This window comes from Balaenoptera musculus, chromosome 11 (assembly GCF_009873245.2).
Source record: "Balaenoptera musculus isolate JJ_BM4_2016_0621 chromosome 11, mBalMus1.pri.v3, whole genome shotgun sequence".
Lineage (NCBI taxonomy): Eukaryota > Metazoa > Chordata > Mammalia > Artiodactyla > Balaenopteridae > Balaenoptera > Balaenoptera musculus.
In genome coordinates, this window is record NC_045795.1 from 40,844,392 (window position 1) to 40,864,889 (window position 20,498).

General features: G+C 53.5%; 3 protein-coding genes across 6 annotated transcripts; all 3 read left to right on the forward strand.

Annotated features, from left to right (window-relative positions):
* Window positions 1–1,741: 1,741 nt before the first annotated feature.
* Window positions 1,742–6,150, forward strand: DAXX (death domain associated protein). Of its 3 annotated transcripts, none has more exons than XM_036870555.1 (8): window positions 1,742–1,842; window positions 2,736–2,994; window positions 3,149–3,980; window positions 4,106–4,320; window positions 4,480–4,699; window positions 4,862–5,336; window positions 5,497–5,712; window positions 5,906–6,150. In XM_036870555.1, exons 2-7 carry the CDS (start codon window positions 2,788–2,790, stop codon window positions 5,630–5,632), a joined length of 2,085 nt encoding a protein of 694 aa, XP_036726450.1. In that variant the 5' UTR covers window positions 1,742–1,842; window positions 2,736–2,787; the 3' UTR covers window positions 5,633–5,712; window positions 5,906–6,150. The 3 variants fall into 3 exon arrangements, with proteins under 3 accessions (XP_036726450.1, XP_036726452.1, XP_036726451.1); XM_036870556.1 differs by having other exon boundaries at window positions 1,762–1,842; window positions 2,739–2,994; XM_036870557.1 differs by lacking the exons at window positions 5,497–5,712; window positions 5,906–6,150 and having other exon boundaries at window positions 4,900–5,026.
* A 656-nt stretch (window positions 6,151–6,806) lies between these two features.
* Window positions 6,807–10,265, forward strand: ZBTB22 (zinc finger and BTB domain containing 22). 2 transcript variants are annotated; one of them, XM_036868140.1, is made up of 2 exons: window positions 6,807–6,891; window positions 7,545–10,265. In XM_036868140.1, exon 2 carries the CDS (start codon window positions 7,614–7,616, stop codon window positions 9,522–9,524), a length of 1,911 nt encoding a protein of 636 aa, XP_036724035.1. In that variant the 5' UTR covers window positions 6,807–6,891; window positions 7,545–7,613; the 3' UTR covers window positions 9,525–10,265. The 2 variants fall into 2 exon arrangements, with proteins under 2 accessions (XP_036724035.1, XP_036724036.1); XM_036868141.1 differs by lacking the exon at window positions 6,807–6,891 and adding an exon at window positions 7,182–7,204.
* Window positions 10,259–20,332, forward strand: LOC118903269 (TAP binding protein). The gene is made up of 8 exons (XM_036868142.1): window positions 10,259–10,540; window positions 10,673–10,843; window positions 11,077–11,337; window positions 17,040–17,438; window positions 17,841–18,182; window positions 18,273–18,362; window positions 18,496–18,533; window positions 19,226–20,332. The coding sequence occupies exons 1-8, from the start codon at window positions 10,504–10,506 to the stop codon at window positions 19,235–19,237; spliced, it is 1,350 nt and encodes a 449-aa protein (XP_036724037.1). The 5' UTR covers window positions 10,259–10,503; the 3' UTR covers window positions 19,238–20,332.
* The last annotated feature ends 166 nt before the right edge of the window (window positions 20,333–20,498 follow it).

Sequence of the window (20,498 nt, forward strand, 5' to 3'; positions counted from 1 at the left end):
AAAGTACATTTTAAATGAGATAGACGAGGTGGTGCTTATGGTGTCTTGAAAGAAATAGGTTACATGTCTCTTTATTTAAGACAAGGTAAGGGAATTCCCTGGCAGTCCAGTGGTCAAAACAAAAACAAACACAAACAAACAAAACCAAAAAACAAACAAAAAACAAGGTAACATTATCCCCAGGAGATTTCATGATTGAGAACTACAGTATCCTTTTTTTTTTTTTTTTTTTTTTTTTAAAGAGGGAGAAAGTCTATTGTAAAGAGAAAGGAAGAAGGAGAAGCTCTACTGCAGGAATTTACTGAGGAAAACAAATTTTGGGAAAATTGAGAATCTGGAAATTAAGTCCCTTATATCTCCCAAATCCGAGTACCCTTGGGCAAGTCTTCATGTCCCCCATTTGAAGACTATAGGCTTAGACGACTGGAGAGAAGTGGTGTGGGATTCTTTAATGGAAGGGAGAGTTTGAGCTTCTGGGACTCTGAGGGCTTGGGGATGTAAGGGTCTGTGATCCCAGAAAGTGGCAAGATGCTCACCATCTGTGGAATTCGCAAGGATGCAGGAGGTGGGAAACTCAGCAGTTGGAACCGTGTTAACATTTGCGGTTTCCCCAGAAGCTCACCTTTGGACCCAGCTCTGCCTCCACGAGTCCCTCCAGCTTCCCTAAATCTGGGTGAGTTGTGTGGGGCGGGGGGGGGGGGGGGGCGAGGCGGGCGTCAAAGTCGGTTTCTTCTCTCTTCCTTCTTTCATCAGCTCTCTCAGAGGAAGAGGACGAGAGAGACTCGAGGTATTTTACGAGCCTCATTTCGTCTCACAGCCCTCACAGCGGCAATTTGCAGATTCTTCTCAGAACCCCCTCCCCACATCGCCCGTCCTCAGGCCCTGGAGCTCCTGGACAAAGCACAGCCTCCTGGTCATCAGCGCCTGCGCCTCGGGAATCCCCTCCAGAAAAGGAAGGAGAACCACCCAGGTCCCACCTACTTGGTTGGTCATTAGTTCTGTGGTGGAGCTTGAAAAGCAAACCAACAACAATAGCAGTAATAATAACACATTTGTACAGCGTGTTGTGCTCATTTGTATGCATGTGTTATGACTTCACGATTGGGAAATGTAGGCAACTGGATGTAGAAGTAGCTTCTGGACAGCGACAAGGGAGCGCGCAGCCCATAGAAAGGAATGACAGGCGCAGTCGATTAAGCTGTGGAAACTGGTACCTGGCAGGTAGGAAAGCAGCGCCAGAAGGCTTGTCAATAGCCCAGTGGATGGAAAAGGTTTTATTTCCCTCTTAAGAGATTCCCGCCTTTCCGTGCATCCTTGTGCAGCCTTGGAGGGCCAATTCCTCAGCTGCCCTGTTCCGTTCCCCCCTCCCCTACTTGGAAAGGTGGCTCAGTCCTCCCGGCACGCGACTCGCCGGCGGTTGGGCCGGGATGCGGGAAGTTTCTGATTGGCGGAGTCGCAGAAGCACCGGGTGAAAAGAGCTCCACTGGCGGCGCGCCCCAATCCGGGGGTAGCCAGCGCCGTACGGCAAAATGGCGGCCTCCAGGTACTTGGGACGCCCGGAGGGGACAATTCTGCCGCCTGCAGGTCAGGGGGAAGGGAGCCGCAGACTATGTGGGTGGCATTGGAAGCCCTCGCGCGGCGGGTCTACCGTCACTTCCGGCCACGGGGGTGGGGGGCTGGATTCCGTACGACAATATGGCCGCGCCCAGGTGCCTGTAGGCGGAAACTCCGCGGCTTCCGGTCCGGAGTAGGGCCTGCGGTGGGAGGGGGAAGGAAGACGGAGGGAACCATGCGAGGTTCTGAGATCAGCGGCGAGGGTCTTCTCGAGAGACCTTTTCTGAGGTGGGGGCCGGACGGTGCGGGGAGCGAAGGCGGGGGCGGGAATGTCGAGGGAGAGGTACTGGGGGGTTCCGGGCGCTGAGTCTGAGGGGCAAGCTGTGGTACCTTCTTTCCTATCCCTGAAGGGGAGTGGGGCGGCCGGGGGCTGAACTGGGGGAGGGGGACTTGGCGGGAAGCTCATCTAGGGGAAGGACCGGACTCAGGGCTGGAATCTGAGTGGAATCAGGAGAGCCCAGTGTGGGGCTCACGATCGGTTACAGGTCCCAGAAAGAGAATGGGGAAAATTAGGGTGGGGTGAGAGGGAGGGGACTTGAGGTGAAATATCTCCAACCTAACGCCCCGGTTTGAGGAGAGCCATCAGAGGGTGGAATATGGAGATAATTTAAGTAGGAGAAAGGGAAATGGATTGTTGGGAGGGAACCTCCTTCGCCTAAGAGAGTCTCAGAGTTGGGGTGACCCTTCAGGTTGGAGTGAGGGTGTGGATTTGATGTGTGTGAGAGCGAAAGGGGAAAACACCTGAGGTGGTGCCAGCGGGGGTGTGGTATCTGTTCGAGGGGATGTCAAGGAAATCTGGAGTGCAATGTGAGAGGTCGTCCAGGGGTTGAGAGGAAGAATCAACTTGCCAACTATGAGAAATAGTGGGGAAATGCAACTGAAAGACCGGATATCGACGTGAGGGGTGGAGCTGGGGGTGGGACTTAAGGTTTTCAGATGGTTTGGGGCTCCCATAGTAAAGGGCCCAGAAAACATGGTACTAATGGTTGCTGAAGATAGGCAGTGAGGACACTGTTGGGCATGGCTGGGTGTTTTGAAACCCAAGAAGACTGGAAAATGTGTGAGATGAAGGGATGGGGCTATGCTGGAGGGGCTCTGTCTGAGGCCCCATCCCCTTCCAGCAGGAATTACGAAATCCCCAACACTTCCTCCCTCCGGGGGATTTGATCCCCCATGGCCACCGCTAACAGCATCATCGTGCTGGATGATGATGACGAAGATGAAGCAGCTGCTCTGCCAGGGCCCTCCCACCCACCCCCCAATCCGGCTTCACCCAGGGCAGAAGCCCCTGGCTCCTCCCAGCCCCACGGGGCTGGAGGAAGCAGTAGTTCGGGCGGCAAGAAATGCTACAAGTTGGAGAATGAGAAGCTGTTTGAAGAGGTGAGCTTTAGGGGAGAAGATTCTTGTACCCCAGGGAGGGGGATGCCTGACTGGCTCTCCTGTCCTTTCTTCCCCACTAACCCCACCTCGCCTTCTTTCTCTCAATCCCATCCCTTGTCTCTTTCCCCCTCCCTTTTTCTCCTGAACCTTCCAGTTCCTTGAACTGTGTAAGACGCAGACGGCGGACCACCCTGAGGTGGTCCCGTTCCTCTATAACCGGCAGCAGCGGGCCCACTCTCTGTTTTTGGCCTCGGCGGAGTTCTGCAACATCCTCTCTCGGGTCCTCTCTCGGGCCCAGAGCCGGCCAGCTAAGCTCTATGTCTACATTAATGAGCTCTGCACTGTTCTCAAGGCCCACTCAGCCAAGAAGAAGCTGAACCTGGCCCCTGCTGCCACCACCTCTAGTGAGCCCTCTGGGAATAACCCTCCTGCAGACCCCTCCTCGGACCCCACAAGTGCTGAGACCACTGGCTCTGAGGCCCCAAGGACCCATGGTTCCCGGCGGCAGATCCAGCGCTTGGAGCAGCTGCTGGCACTCTACGTGGCAGAGATCCGGCGGCTGCAGGAAAAGGAGTTGGATCTCTCAGAATTGGATGACCCAGACTCCACTTACCTGCAGGAGGCGAGGTTGAAGCGTAAGCTGATCCGCCTCTTTGGGCGGCTGTGTGAGCTGAAAGACTGCTCTTCACTGACAGGCCGGGTCATAGAGCAGCGCATCCCCTACCGTGGTACCCGCTACCCAGAGGTCAACAGGCGCATTGAGCGGCTCATCAACAAGCCAGGGCCTGATACCTTCCCTGACTATGGAGACGTACTGCGGGCCGTAGAGAAGGCAGCTGCTCGGCACAGCCTTGGCCTCCCCCGACAGCAGCTCCAGCTCATGGCTCAGGATGCCTTCCGAGATGTGGGCATCAGGTTACAGGAGCGTCGCCACCTTGATCTCATCTACAACTTTGGCTGTCACCTCACAGATGACTATAGGCCAGGTAGGCATTAGTGAGATGCTCCTTGGTAACCCTCATTCGTCAGGTGTGTGGTGGAGGGGGCGTCTCTCTAGTCCCTTCTTCTAGGGTTCTGGGTGAGTACACTGACTTTACATCTTCCCACATAGGCATTGATCCCGCACTGTCAGATCCTGCCCTGGCTCGGCGCCTGCGGGAGAACCGGAGCTTGGCTATGAACCGGCTGGATGAGGTCATCTCCAAGTACGCAATGATGCAAGACAAGAGCGAGGAGGGCGAGAGACAGAAGAGAAGAGCCCGGCTCCCCCAGGCCACCTCTTCCCACTCTGCAGACCCCTCGAAAGCCTCCTTGGATTCCGGTGAGGTATGGAAGGGAATACACCCTTCAGAAAGACCTTGTCCTTCCACTGCACTGGCCAGGAGGGAGTACGTGGTGACTGATCATGGCGTGTGCAGAAGGAACGCAAGAAGCAGCCCCTCTGGGGCAAGGGATTCCTTAGAGAAACTCCTTTGTCCCCTGCAGGGCCCTAGTGGGATGGCATCCCAGGAGTGCCCTACCACCTCCAAGGCTGAGACCGATGATGAAGATGAGGAAAGTGATGAGGAGGAGGATGAAGAGGAGGAAGAGGAAGATGAGGAAGAGGAAGATGAGGAGGCCACAGATTCCGAAGAAGAGGAGGGTCTGGAACAGATGCAGGAAGGTCAGGGGGACGATGAAGAGGAGGAGGAGGAGGAGGAAGCAGGTACGTCAAGGAAATAGTCTTCTCGTCGGTTCCCTCTACTCTGTTGGGCATGAGCCCCCTGTTTGAGATCCTTCCCTTCCTCCTCTTACTCCTAGTATCCTCTCAGCAGTTTTCTTTCCCCTAGTTCTTTTGCTACCCCTCCCCTCTTTTCTTCTTTTCCAGGGAAGGATGGAGATAAGAGCCCCATGTCCCCACTACAGATCTCCACTGAAAAGAACCTGGAATCTCGCAAAGGGATCAGCGGGTCGTCGGGGGAGCAGCAAAACAAAGGACTCACAGTGTCACCATCTTCACTGGCAGAAGAGCCCCCAGCCCCCTCCAGCGTAGTTGCTGAAGGCAGTGGAGAGCACCTCGAGGAGTTGCCCCTGGAGGAAGAGAGCCCTATGTCTCAGCTCTTTGAGCTAGAGATTGAAGCCTTGCCCCTGGATACTACTCCTTCCCCTGAGGAGAGGGACGTTTCCTCTTCCAGGAAGCAATCAGAAGACCCCTTCACCACTGTCTTGGAGAATGGAGCAGCCATGGTCACCTCCACTCCTTCAACGGAGGCGTCTCTCCTACACACCTGGGGAGATTCCAGTCCTCCCCACAAGAAATCTCGGAAGGAGAAGCAAACAGAAGCTGGGCCATTAGGAAAGAGGTAACAGCAATAAGGAGGAGAAAGAGGGAAGCCAAGGAGGGACTGCGGGGGCTTTCTGAGAGGAATACTGTGGAAACGGAGTCTGCGGGAGAAACTGGATGCTCCCCCTCCAGCCTCAGGCTCCACATACCCTTCCACCCACATATGTTTGTGTCTCTAGCTATGTGGAAAGGCAAAGGGCAGTGCATGAGAAGAATGAGAAGAAGACACATACCTGCCAGCCCGCTTCCCCTTGGCTTCCATGGCTCCAGTTGCCGATTCTCCACGAGGTGGATTCTCCTAGCACGGCCTGGTGACCAGCTCCCCTCTGTAGCCCATTCCAGCCCGGTTGTCCCACACCCCACAATCACAACCCTCCAGGCCTGGTACTTTTAAGGTAAGAGGGGGAGGCTGTGTTTCCTGACTTCATTCTCTTTCATTGTTCAGTTTGGGGTTCTCTCTCTGCTGCACTCATCACCTCCTCTCTCTCTTTCCCACCCCAGTGTTTGATCTCTGATAAGTCCTTCCCTTGGCCTCTCATCCGCTGTGTTCCAGACCTCTCTGACTCTCTGTCTCTCACTCCCCTGCAGATGAGTGTGGCCACACAGTGCGATCCAGAGGAGATCATCGTGCTCTCAGACTCTGATTAACTGCCTCCCCCTCCTCCCTGCCTCCAAAATGTTTTGGGACAGTATTTGGAGGACGGTGGGAAGCAGACGACTGAGGAAGGGATGGACTGAGCTAATCGCCTTTTGGTGGTTTCTTTTAAGAAAAAAAAAAAGCTTAAGTTTTACACAGAAACATTAATAAACAATAAAGTTCTTTTCTTATTGTATCCCTGTCTTTTCCTTGTCCCGCTCTCACCGGCTGGTGATTGGCACGAGCTGTTCTCTGGCTCAGGGTTAGCCGTGCCCCCGGGATAGCCCTGGATCTGTCCTTTCCAGCTGCCTTCAGCACGCCTCTCGCGGAGTTTTTCTCGCCCTCAGGCCTTCTCCTTGCCCTCTGCCAGGCGCTGAAAAAATGTACTTCAGCCTCCTGAACGCGCTTTACTTTCTCACTTCGAGCGGTAGCAGTAAAAAGGCCAATCACGGGCCGACTCAAGGTTATTTAGCCAATCCGGGCCCGGAGGTAGGGGGCGGGGTTTCAGGGGGACTGTCTGAAGCTGGGAGACCAGGGCGATTAGATCCCGCAAACCCGCTAATGGCCACAGCTCAGGGGCGGAGCCCAGGCAGCGACGGCCTAGACCCATCGCCAATGGGAAGAGGCAGGCTTACCGGATTAAAGGGGAATGAGAGCTTCGGCCGAACCGAGTCCTCCGTCCTCAGCGGCGGAAGAGGCCTGGTATCTTTAAGGTGGAAGGAAGCAGCTGTTCTTTAAAGGGGAAGTGGCCGAGTCGGCCGAGTATTGCCCAGCGGGTCGGGCGGGGTTCCCGCCTGTGCCTTTAAAGCCTGAGGGGCGGGAGGCGGAGCGGAGGCGGAGGGCGGAGGGAGTCGGCGCAAGATGGCGGCGGGAGGGGCCCAGGCTGCGGCTCTGGCCGCCGAGTGAGGGGCGGGGGGGCCCGGGGGCGCGCGGCCCGGTAAGCGGGGACGCGCGGGGTTGGGGGGCGCCTTCCGGGTGGGAGAGGAGGTCGAAGTAGCGCTCGGGGCGGAGCAGAAGGGGGCGGGTCCGATGTGGGCGGGGGTAGATAAGGGGCGGAGCCCAACGCTATGGGCGGGTCTTGAGGTGGGCGGGGCCTAAATGGGCGGGGTTAGGGATAACTGGGGGGCAAGGGGCGTGGCCAGTGAGAGAGCCGGGGGGCATGGCCTAAAGGGAAGTGGGGAGAGGGGTGGTTTTCAACACCAGAGCCAACCTGCCCCCCTCCCAAGAAAAGGGTACAAAACCCCAGAAAGGTAAATTTTGGAAAGTCAGGCTTTCAGGCAAATGGGAATTTCTGAGGGGAGGCACCCCACTCCCCAACAGCACCTTATTTCTGTAACGTCCAAGGAAAGAGCACTGGGTTTGGAGTTAGGACAGCTGCGTTTGTGGGTGCTGCCACTTAATGGTGTAACCTTGGATAATCTCTTAATCTTTCTGAGCCTCAGTTTCCTCATCTGTCAAACGGGGTTGAAAGGAATACCTACCTTATAGTGTCGCTGTGGGGAGTTACTCAGATAATGTGTGAACATGTTTTTAAACTGTAAAGGGCTGTGTCATTATGGGATGTTATCATTCTTCTCTCTTTCTTTCCAGAGACCCCCCCGGCCGCCCTCCTCCTTCCCTTGTTCCTGTGGCTGGGGGGGTACCCCTTCCCTCCACACCATGGAGCCATCTCCTCTGTCTCCCAGCGGGGCAGCACTCCCCCTGCCTCTATCGCTGGCCCCACCACCACTGCCCCTGCCTGCAGCGGCAGTGGTGCACGTGTCCTTCCCCGAGGTGACCAGTGCCCTCTTGGAGTCTCTCAATCAGCAGCGGCTGCAGGGCCAGCTCTGTGATGTGTCCATCCGAGTGCAGGGACGGGAGTTCAGGGCTCATCGTGCTGTCCTGGCTGCCTCTTCCCCTTACTTCCACGACCAGGTCCTACTCAAGGGCATGACCTCCATCTCGCTGCCCAGCGTCATGGACCCAGGCGCCTTCGAGACTGTCTTGGCTTCAGCTTATACTGGCCGCCTCAGCATGGCCGCTGCTGACATTGTCAACTTCCTCACAGTGGGGTCTGTGCTCCAAATGTGGCACATCGTGGATAAGTGCACTGAACTCCTCCGAGAGGGCCGGGCCTCAGCTACCACCACCACCATCACCACTGCTGCAGCCACATCGGTCACTGTCCCTGGTGCTGGGGTTCCCTCAGGGAGTGGGGGCACCGTGGCCCCTGCCACTGTGGGCTCCGTACGCTTCCATGCCTCCAGCCGGGCCAGTGAGAATCAGTCCCCCAGCAGCAGCAACTATTTCAGCCCTCGGGAGTCCACTGATTTCTCATCTTCCTCCCAGGAGGCTTTTGCAGCTTCTGCAGTGGGCAGTGGGGAGCGTCGAGGAGGTGGCCCTGTATTCCCCGCCCCTGTGGTTGGCAGTGGGGGGGCTACCTCTGGGAAGCTGCTGCTGGAGGCAGATGAGCTGTGTGATGATGGTGGGGATGGGAGGGGTGCAGTGGTCCCTGGGGCTGGGCTCCGCCGGCCCACCTATGCACCCCCCAGCATTGTGCCGCAGAAACACTGGGTATATGTGAAACGGGGTGGAAACTGCCCAGCACCAGCGCCCCTGGTTCCCCAAGACCCAGACCTGGAAGAGGATGAGGAGGAGGAAGACTTGGTGTTGACCTGTGAGGATGATGAAGATGAAGAGCTGGGGGGTGGCTCCGGGGTGCCAGCAGGGGGAGGACCTGAGGCTACCCTTAGCATAAGTGACGTCCGGACCCTGTCTGAGCCTCCAGACAAGGGAGAGGAGCAGGTCAATTTCTGTGAGTCCTCCAATGACTTTGGCCCCTATGAAGGTGGGGGTCCTGGGGCAGGGCTTGATGACTCAGGGGGACCAACCCCTTCCTCCTATGCTCCCTCCCACCCTTCGAGGCCCCTGCTTCCACTGGACATGCAGGGCAACCAGATCCTAGTCTTCCCATCCTCCTCATCCTCCTCCTCCTCCTCACAGGCTCCAGGCCAGCCACCAGGGAACCAAGCTGAACATGGGGCAGTGACCCTGGGGAGCACATCGGCAGGGGCCCTGGGCATGCCGGGTGGCACCGGTGGGACTCCTGGAGGGACAGGCACTGGGGATGGAAATAAGATCTTTCTGTGCCACTGCGGAAAGGCCTTCTCCCACAAGAGCATGCGAGATCGCCATGTGAACATGCACCTCAACCTGCGGCCCTTTGATTGCCCCGTGTGCAACAAAAAGTTCAAGATGAAGCATCACCTGACAGAGCACATGAAGACACACACAGGCCTCAAGCCCTACGAGTGCGGCGTCTGCGCCAAGAAGTTCATGTGGCGAGACAGTTTCATGCGCCACCGGGGACATTGTGAGCGCCGGCACCGCCTAGGCGGCGGGGGCGGGGCCGGACCCGGACCCGGGGGGACTACCGGGCCAGCCTTGCAGCCCAAGAGAGAGTCCCCTGGCGGCGGGGGCAGCGGCGACGAGGCAAGTGGGGCTACGCCCCCGTCCAGTCGACGGGTCTGGTCCCCGCCCAGCGTCCACAAGGTGGAGATGGGCTTCAGTGGGGGCGGAGGAGCAAACTGAAGAGGCGAGCTACTGGGGGTAGCTTTCCGGGAAGAGGGATTAGGGATCACTAGCCAGGGGCGCTGTGGCCCCTAGGTGATCTCCCAACACACTTACCGTCTTCCTATCTCTATGGACTTGTATATATTCCGGAGAGGGAACCTCCTCGCACCATGGGCCACCCCTTTCTACTCCTCAGCCCCTCCTCCCTAAAGTATCACCGGAACTCAGCCCTTCCTTCCCTTCAGAGGGGTACGCTGAAGCCCCAGCTCCCGAGTAGGGCGCAAGTGGTGGGGGGAGGGAGGGAGAGGGGGCTTGTTGAGCATCCTGGAGTCGCTGGGTCAAGGGTCAGGTGGTTGTAGTCTGTACCTGAAGTCTGTGTTTGCGTAGTTGTGGGGACCAGGCCTTTGAGCCCCACCCTTGTCCTAGAACATACCCTGCACCCCAAAAGGATGTGCCCCTTATTTCTACCCTAATCCCTCCTCCTCCACCTTGGGGGTCCCCCAACTCCATTCTCATTGGGGAGTGGGGGAGTGGAGACAAGGAGGGAGTAAGTCGTAGGGAGTACAAGGGTTTTATTTTAAATCTTATTTTTTTTAAACGGTGATTAAAATATTTATTGGTCATTTCATTTGGCTTCCCGACAACCCCTATGTGTTTGCTGGGGACCTGGCCCAGGTCGGGGAAGGTGGAGTAAGGGTTCTCAGGGAAGTGGATTCGGGCTTGGGGTGGACAGGAGGGGGTGCCTCTGGTGTGGGAAGGCTCCCGGACTCTGTGGTGCTGGGTGGTTCAGGACGGCTGGGCGGGGCTGAGTTCCCCAGATCAGAACTGGAGAGGATGTTACGGGATCCCTGCCCAGCCCGTGGAGGAAGCACCTGCCTACCCCGAGCCTTCCCCTAACCGGAGCGGAGATTTCCTCCGCCCCTCCTGCCGGCCTTTGGAGGAAAGTGAAAGTGAAAGGGGGAAGAGGCGGCTTCGGAGCTGAGAAGATCGCGGCGCCATGAAGCCCCTGTCCCTGCTCCTCGCTGTGGCTCTGGGTGAGCGAACCCCGCGACTCTTAGCCCAGGGAAGCGGTGGGAGGTGACTGCCACCACGTCTGGGGGTGAGGTGGGGGAGGTCGGGTCACCTGACGTTGGGGCCGTCCCCTCACTCGCGCCCCTCCCCCCCAGTCTCGGCGACCGCCGTCTTGGCGGGACCCGCAGTGATAGAGTGCTGGTTCGTGGAGGACGAGGGCGGCGGCCGGTTGTCCAAGAAACCTGCTGCACTGCTGCTGCGCCAGGGCCCGGAGAGCCCACCTCCCCGGCCGGACCTCGACCCAGAGCGCTACCTCAAAGTGCATGGTGAGTCATGCCGGACTCGCTCCCAACTCTGTCGCCTCCACTGAAACCCCCTGCTCCTTAGGTCTCACAGTGACCTCGGGCCTCAGTTTCCCCCTCTGTAAAATGAAACTGGATCACTTTTAAATCTCTCGCTACCGGGTAGTCTGTACCTTTAAAATTCCCTGGACGCTGCCCTCCCCGCCCCTTTCCTGGCGGAGATTCTACTGCAGCAACTTCTCTCTCTGCGCTCACAGACCCCGCGGGCACCCTCCTGGCCGCCTTCAGGCGATACCCGCGGGACGCCCCCGCTCCACGCTGCGAAATGAGCCACTACGTCCCGCTCCCTGCCTCGGCGAACTGGGTCAGCGGCTTGACCCCGGAGCAGAGCTGCCCGCGGGCCCTGGATGGGACTTGGCTCATGGTCAGCATGTCCAGCCCGGTCCTCAGCCTCTCCAGCCTCCTTCGACCACAGTCCGAGCCTCAGCCGGAGCCTGCTCTCATCACCATGGCAACAGGTAGCTACCGAGGGGAAGTAGAGATAAACGGGTAGATTCTAAGGGTCCAGATCAGCCGTTAACTCGCTATGTGGACTTGAGCGAGTCATTTCCCTAGTCGGGTCTCAGTTTCTTTATTTATAAATCGAGGCAGTTCAGCTAAAGTTAAGCTGTCTCTACCCCTTTTTCTAGTCCCAGCCTAGTTTAAACAAAAGTGCGGTTTGGGGCGGGGCTTTGGAGACAGGCGGGGGTTCCTGACACCGACCTTAAGAAACTCGCTAGGCGACGGAGTTGGGAGGGTCTCAGAAGCAGGAACTTTTGCACCTTTCCTCCTAGATCTTGCTAGGCTCCCCCACATTTGCGGTTCACCCAGTTTAAAAAAACAGCCTTCGCGCCCCACCCGCGCCCACATCCGGCACTGCGGCAATCAGCAAAGCACAGGCTCTTGAGCTCAAGTGCGTCGACCTCCCCTGACAGACCCTTCCCTATAGCGCGTGATGATGCCCTGACTCTGTGGTCACCGAATGGTGGGCTTGAGTGCGTGGAAGGGAAGCGGCAGGAGATCTAATGGTTCCCGCTGCAAGGACCACTTACTGCATTGTGTTACGCTGTTTGAGGCCCACGGGTCGGGCACCTTGCTGGGCTGGGGCGCAGGGAGCGAGTGGGCCGATAAAGCAAGAATGGGGAAGATCTGACCGGGATTTGGGATTTCTCGGAGCTCTTCTCGGGAGGGTGGGTAGGATATTAACAGAGTCCTCGGCTTCCTTCAGTCTTGTGCGATTTTATGGAAACAATACAGCCTGACCGGCTGGTCAACCCCAGCCGAGCCCTACACCCTCCCTTCCCCAGTATCTTCTCCCTGCCACCCTCATCACTGAGAGAGAATCACCCACAGGGCTCAGCACCCACCCTGCAACCCTCACATCTGCCTACACCTCCATTTTTAGTCCCCAGACCTCGCCATGGGCAGGGGCAGAGGCAAACTGCTCCTTGTGGGGACAGTAGCTGTCTCTAGTGGGCAGGAATATTTCCCAGGCTGTTGGCTTCACAAGGTGGGGTGAGAATGTCCTTTTCTCTCTGAATCTGCTTTTCCAACTGTAAGATGTGAATGGTTATTTCCCATCTGCCTTCCCATTGTTGTAACAATCAAGAGAGACACTTTGTTAATTTATTCACTGATTAAATAAATATTTATTATCACCAAGAATAAATTAGGGCCCAGTAGTTCTCAGTCCAGGCTGCAAATAAGAATCCTTTTGGAGGTTATACTGAAATCCGAGTTTTACTCCAGATGAATTAAATCAGAACCTCTGGGGTGGCCTTGGGTACTTTTAAGGGTCACAAAGGTGATCGGATGTAGAGTCTACTCTCAGGAAGGTTCCCATCAGATTTGTCATGGGTAATTGTAGAGTAGAAAGTGACTTGGACCGTAACAGAAGTGCAGATAGGGAGCCATGGGCGTGTGCCCAGGAGAGAAAATTATTGCATCTCACCCACCACCAGGGGTGAAAACTAGTTGCTGTGCTCAGTCCTCCTTTTCAAGCATTCCTACTTGATTAGGGATTTAAGAATATGAAAGTTGTTGTTTCAATGTAAAATTAAAAATGAACTCTTTCCAGGGTCACAGATCATCAGTAATTTTGCTAGTATGCATTTATACTTTATTTCTTACCAAATTAGTTGTCAAATACTCTAAAATGTTTGTTGAGAAATATACTTTCGTAACATACTTGTGTGTATAGTATTTAATTCTCATCATTCTTTTAAAATTGTTATAGAAAGTTTCAATGACACACTAAAGTAGAGAACAGTAAAATGAACCCCCTATACACCCATTATCTACTTGTATAGTTATTACATTTTACCAAATTGTTTTACCTATCCTCCCCCAAACTTCTGTTCTTTTTTGGAAGTGTTTTTAAGTATATCCCATCGTATTATTTTACTCATAAGTACTTCAGTAAGCATCTCTATCATATAAGGACTTTAACAACCACCCCCCCGACAAGAGCATTATCATACCTAACAAAACAAACAATAATTCCTTAGTATCATTTAATTCCTGGCTCATATTAAATTTTTCCCGATTGTCTCAATGATGTTATTTTACAGTCTATTTGCTTGAATCAGGATCAAAAAGAGGTCTATATATTCTATTTGGTTGTTGCAGCTGCTTGGGCTGCCATAACAAAATATCATAAACCAGAGGGCTTAAACAACAGGAATTTATTTTCTCACAGTTCCGGAGGCTAGAAGTCCAAGATCAAGTCCAAGATCAAGGTGCTAGCAGGGCTGTTGTCTGGTGAGAACTCTCCCCTTGTGGTTACAGATGGCTGCCTTCTGGCTGTGTCCCCACATGGAGGGGAGAGAGAGAGCTGTGGTGTTTCTTCCTCTTCTTATAAGGGCACCAGCTCTATCAGGTTAGGGCCTACCTTTATGACCTCATTAACTTTTATCACCTCCTCATAGTCCCTATCTCCAAATACAGTCACATTGTGGGTTAAGGCTTCAACATTTGAATTGGGGGGGTTGGGGGAGGGAGAACCACAGACATTCAGTCTATAACAGTTTTGTCTCTCTTTTATTTTAAATTAATTTATTTATTTTTGGCTGCCTTGGGTCTTCGTTGCTGCATGCGGGCTTTCTCTAGTTGCGGCGAGCAGGGGCTACTCTTCATTGCGGTGCGCAGGCTTCTCGTTGCGGTGGCTTCTCTTGTGGAGCACGGGCTCTAGGCGCGCGGGCTTCAGTAGTTGTGGCACACGGGATCAGTAGTTGTGGCTCGTGGGCTCTAGAGCACAGGCTCAGTAGTTGTGGTGCACGGGCTTAGTTGCTCCGCGGCATGTGGGATCTTCCCGGACCAGGGGTCGAACCCCTGTCCCCTGAATTGACAGGCAGATTCTTAACCACTGCGCCACCAGGGAGGTCCCAGTTTTGTCTCTTAAGTCTCTTTTATTTGTAATTGCCCCACCCCTTTAAATGCTATTGATTTGTCATTTGTTCTGTAGAGGTTCCCACATTCTATATTTGGCCAATTGTTTCCTCATCCTGTCATTTCCCTTGTTCCTTTTCCCTCCATATTTCCTATAAATTGGTAGGTAGAGCTAGAGGCTTGATTAGATTTGGGTTTAAATTTTTTCAGTAATACTTTATAATAGTTTTTACCATTCACTTTTTAACAGAAAAGCATACGCCTATATAGTACAAGCTGCAAAACAGGTAGAAATTTCCTTACCAACAGGTTCTGGCCCTGTTGTGCTTACATTTGTATTTTTACAGAGTCCAGGTTTTGGGATGCAGGTCTACAATTGCTTCATAAACCCGTATTAAAGAGCACTGTTAGCTTAAGGTTGAACTGTAAAACCTTTAGGTTTTGTTTATTAATCCTACGGATTGATTCTTACAATTCAAAACTGTATTTTTGGATTTTAATAAACTAAATGAAATTGCTTACTTTTTTTTACTTTATTGAACAAAAACAATCCCATGAAGTTCAGAGAAGTTTAACCTTGTAGGCCTTAGAAGCTAGGATTAAAAATTACACAAAAATAGGGAATTCCCTGGCAGTCTAGTGGTTAGGACTCTGCGCTTTCACTGTCGAGGGCCTGGGGTTCAATCCCTGGTTGGGGAGCTAAGATCCCGTAAGCCCCGTGGCATGACCAAAAAAAAAAAAAAATTACATAAAAATAACCACAAGAGAAAAAAATTACTTCTACCTGGAAGACCCAGACATTTCTGGCAGTGGAACAGATCTGAAGGACATGAAGTAGTTAGATGTTGGAGAAAATGGGGGAGGGACATTGGAAACTGAAGGAACCAAAGCAAAGCCCAGTGACTAGAGTTTCTACTGGTCACAAGAAAGGGATTCTATGTGGCTGGTTCTTAGGGTGCAAGAGGAGTCTGGAAAGATGGGTTGGGGGCTGGATTACCAAGTACCCTGAAAGCTGGAGTTTATAAATGATAGTGAACCATCAGAAGTTTTGTATGTGTGTGTGTGTGTGTGCCATTTTCCCAAAAGCCTGTTATTTTACTTGATTCCTACAAAAGGTAAGCAAGGATTAGATCATTGGACTAATGGGGAAAATAGAGATTAAGTCCTTTTCCCAAGATACCCAGCAAGTCCATCATGATGATGATGACAATAATGAAAATAGTTAACACCTAAGCATTTTCTATATGCCAGCTCCTGTTCTAAGCACTTTATAGGCATAATCTTATTTATTCTTCTCAACAACCATAAGAACTAGGTACTGATGTTATTCCCATGTCACAGATGAAGAAATATGAGACACAGAGCAGTTAGGTAATTTGCCCAGGGACACACAACTTGTAAGAAGCATGGCTAGGAATTGAACCCGGGCCATCTAGCTCCAGCGTGTGCCTTTAGTTGCTGGCTTCCTAGGTAGCTGGGATTTTTAAACAGGCAAGTGCCCAGATCAGACTTGTAGCCACGCTATTTGGTTTTAGTGTGGAGGATGAAATGAAAGGGAGAGAGATACTGATAGAGGATAGGGAGACCTGAGAGGAGGCTGTTGTAATTGTCCAAATGTATACTGATAAGAACTTGAGTAGGAAACATGTAAGATCTATTTGGGAGACAGAATTAGGGCCTGGTGGGGATAGCACATAGCACATTATATTTGGCAATCTGTCTCCTACACAATTTGAGGGCAGGGGCTGCCTGTCTTGTTTACTACTCTCGTCAACCGTGAACATCCTAGGTGCTCAATAAATATTAGTTGAATGAATTAATTAGAAGAAGGAGTCTTAGGGACTCCAAATGCTTGCCTTTAGTGCCTGGGGGCTGGTGGTGATCATTGGTCAAGGCAGGGAAGATGGGCATTGGAGCCGAGTGGGGAAATGTTCTAGAGATGCTATTGAGTTGGGGCACGTTACGTTTGTCTGGCAGACGGTTGGCTGTAATCACAGCAAACACTTTTGTAGTCATACTGTGTTCCAGGCACTGTTCTAAGCAGCTTTCATATATAGGTGTCTTTGTTATCCAGAATCAGGAACTGCATACATCTGAGTAGCAGGTGTTAAATGATTTAACCTTCACTACAACCCCATGGGATAGGTACTATCATCATTATTATCCCTATTTAGGAGATTCGGAAACTGAAGAGTAAAGTAACTGTTCCAAGGCCATATTAATAACTGCAAAGTTGGGATTAACCAGGGCAGCCAGGCTCCAGGCGCTCAACCAGCATATACTGCCTCAGTAGAGCATAGATGTCTGTGTTCAGGTTTAGTCTAGAGCCAGAACCTTCAAGAGTCAGTAAATACTCTGCATAGCACCATAGGGTTGACAGTCATTAGTCATCACTTCTTCACCAGCAAACCAAGAAAGGCCTGGCTCTTCAAAGGTGGGCGTGGAGACTGGTGGGCTGGTTCAGGTTGTGTCAGAGCACACTCAGATTCCGCTGACCCCAGAGCTGGTGCAGCACGGGCTGTGTGTTCCGAGCAGCCTTCAAGGGCTGTACCCACTCACTGCCTCTATTCACCCTGAGACCTCTCTGCTCACTCTGAGTCACACTGGGTCCCACCCAGTCCCAGGGCAAAGGGGATTTGCAGGGAGGGCTGGGAGATGGTGAGTGTCAGAAGGGAGGTGTCCTCAGAGGGGTGGGTAAATTAGAGTCGAGTCCCCCCCCCCGTAACTCCATTTCTCTATTTTTTTCTCTTTCTTCCTCTCTCCCTCCCCACCTTCCTCTCCCCATCTTCCCCAGCTGTGCTGACTGTCCTCACTCACACCCCCACCCCTCGCATCCGAATGGGACAAGATGCCCTGCTGGACTTGAGCTTTGCCTACACGCCCCCCACCCCCAAGGCTGCTACCTCTCTGGCCCCAGGTCCCCCTCCCTTTGGGCTGGAATGGCGACGCCAGCACCTGGGTAAGGGGCACCTGATGCTGGCTGCGACTCCTGGGCTGAGTGGGCAAATGCCAGTTGCCCGAGAGGGGGCGGTGGCATTTGCTGCTTGGGATGATGATGAGCCCTTGGGGCCATGGACCGGAAATGGGACCTTCTGGCTGCCTGCAGTGCAGCCCTTCCAGGAGGGCACCTATCTGGCTACTGTACACCTGCCATACCTGCAAGGGCAGACCACCCTGGAGCTTGCTGTACAGAGTGAGTGAGGGGACAGGGGTCCCTGTGGGTAGAGGGTGATCACTGGGATTATGGGGACACCATGATGGGGGAAGGATGGTGGAGAAAAGGGTGCTGGGTGAGTAGAGGGAGACAGCTTGGGGGTCCCTGAGAGTCAGGGGGGCAATGGGTAGAGGGTCCCTGGGAATCTGAGCGGCTTTGGGATGAAGGTTCCCAAATCTGAGGGAGTAGGGGTCCCTGAGAATGGGGGCTTTGGCATGGAGATTCCTGTGAAACACCAATGGGGAGATGGCGGGTTCCCCATCCTGGGAGGAAAAAACCCAAACCCCTCAGTATTGGGGAAGCCAGAGGGCACACTGAGGGCCTCTGAGAGAGGACAATGTTGATTGATTTCCCCATGCTGCTTTCTTACTCTCTCCCCAGAGCCCCCCAAGGTGGCCCTGACACCAGCACCTCTTATATGGGCTGCCCCCAGGGAGGCACCCCCGGAGCTGCTCTGCCTCGTGTCCCACTTCTACCCTTCCGAGGGCCTGGAGGTGGAGTGGGAGCTCTGGGATGGCCCAGAGGGTCGCTTTCAGAAGGCCGAGGGGCAGAGGTGGCTCTCGGCCCTGAGCCATCACTCAGATGGCTCTGTGAGCCTCTCTGCACACCTGCAGCCACCCCCGGTCACCACTGGGCAGCACGGGGCACGCTATGCCTGTCGTGTCCACCACCCCAGCCTGCCCGCCTCGGGGCGCAGCGCCAAGGTCACCCTGCAGGTAGCTGGTAAGAGCCTGGAATATGGAGAAATGGGGAGGGGGGTGGGGAGGGGTGCCTGGGAATTTCAGACTCATTCTTGCCCCTTCTGCCTGCCAGGTCTCTCTGGGCCCTCTCTGGAGGATGGCGTAGGCCTCTTCCTGTCTGCCTTTCTCCTCCTTGGGCTCATCAACGTGCTGGGCTGGGCCGGTGAGTGTAAGCCCCACCCAGACTGGGACCCTTGACTGGCAGACATTCTCTTCCTCCTCTCAGAAGAAGCCTGACACCCATCCCTCTGCCCTTCTACTGCCCCATCCCATCCCTTCTAAATTTCTCTCCACAGCTGCCTACCTGGCAACTTCCAAGGATTCAACGGAAAAGGTAACAACACTCTACCTTCCTTTATTTTTCCCTTCTCAATTTATCCCCTCTGCCCAACTCCCCACCCAGGAGGGAGGCTGCTGGCTTGGTGGGCAGAATCCAGACTTGTAATTCACACAGACCTGCATTAAATCCTGCCATCTCAAACATGCTACACCTCAGTTTCCTTGGGTGTAGGGGGAAAAAACTGCTTAGGCAGCGCTGTCCAATAGAAATATAATGCAAACCACACATGTAAATTTAAATACATAATCTAGGGACTGCATTAAAAAGGTAAAGAGATATCTAATATATCCAAAATGTTATCGTGGCAACATGTAATCAGTCTAAGAAATTATAGTGTTTTTTCCATTCTAAGTCCTCAAAAACAGGAGTTTATTTTAAACTGGCAGCACACCTGAATTTGGACTAGCCACATTTCAAATGCTCAACAGACACAAGTGGGTGGTGGCTACCCTACCGGCCAGCAGAGCCTCAGAGGGCTCTTGGAATGATTAAAGGAGAAAGGGCATCTCCTCTGGAAGATGCAGGAGCAAAAGCACTTGGCACAGTGCCAGGCTTAAAACACATGGAAAATGTTAGCCTCTTTGATCTGCCATCCTCTGTGCCCATGATGTTCATTTGTCTCTGGATTGACCATGAGCACTTCACCCTGCCCCGAATTCCTCACCTCCTTTTTACTTCTCTTCCAGAAAACACAGTGAGGCCAACTCACCACCATCCTGGGGCAGCCACCATCATCTTCTCTGGTCTGAGCCACTGTAGTAACTCCCCCGAATTGTATACCCTTGGTTCCTGCTCCCTCCAGTCTCTCTCCAGTGAGCAGCTGCTTTCTGAAAAGACACAAGACCTTCTTAGGGCTCTAGAGCAGCACTTCTCAAAAATTTTGTTCTCAGGACCTCTTACAAATTATCAAGGACCCTATAGAGCTTTTGCTTATGTGGGTTATAAACTATAGATATTTATTGTACTAGAACTTAAAACTGAGAACAATTTAATACACAGGAAGACACAAGCACACGTTCCATTAGCTGTGGGGACGATGTCAATACACGTCATGTAGCTTCAGGAAAACACTGTACGTTTTTTAGAGAATGAGAATGAAAAGGCAAATAACAGTTTGGGATTGTTATGAAAATAGCCTAAACTTCGCATACCCCCTGAAATAGTCTCAGGGACCTCTGGGACAGAAACGGGTGCTCTAGAGGCAAAATCCATTCTTCTTGTCCTGGCTTGTGTATCCCTGCGCTCCAGCCACTGCTTACCTCTTCAAGCCCGCCTCGTGCTCTCTCCGGCCCTCTTCTCAATGCTGGTCACACCTACGGCTGATCCTTTTTTTTAATAGCCTCCCACCCTCCCTGGGTCCCAGAGCGCTGTTCCCTCTGCCTGGTCCACCCTCGCCCTTCCTGGGCTCCAGACCAGGTCAGCCTTGTCATTCCCTCAGATGGCCGCGTGTCCCTCTTGTGCGGTTCACCACGGTTGTATTTAAGTGATTGTGCGAGTCGTTGTTAAATGCCTGTCTCCCTGCCCGGACTGTCGGCTCCTCGAAGGCGAGGACGAGCCTGTCCGTACCCTGGTGTATCCCCCGCGCTGGCACAGGCCCTGGCGCCCGCTGGAGGGCGCTCAACATAAGAAGTTAGTCTTTTTGCGTCCTAAGAATTCAAATGCAGGTGTTGGATCAAATAACTATTGGAGGATGGAAGCAGCGGCTCGGCTTAGGGACCTCCGAAGGTCAGGACGGTTGGCCAGACCGACGCGGGGAGCGGGTCTAATCGTATGGGAATAAACTTGTTCAGTGCTTCCAACGGGTGCCTCAGTTCTTCCCCAGGGATCCCCTTTCCAAGCGCAAGGACACTTCCAATCACGTGTGGTTCCTTCCAACGACCCCGCCTCTCAAATGCCTCGGCTGCACCCAATCCCCCTTCGGAACTGATTGGGGTCGGGCGCCACTAATGGCGGACAGGA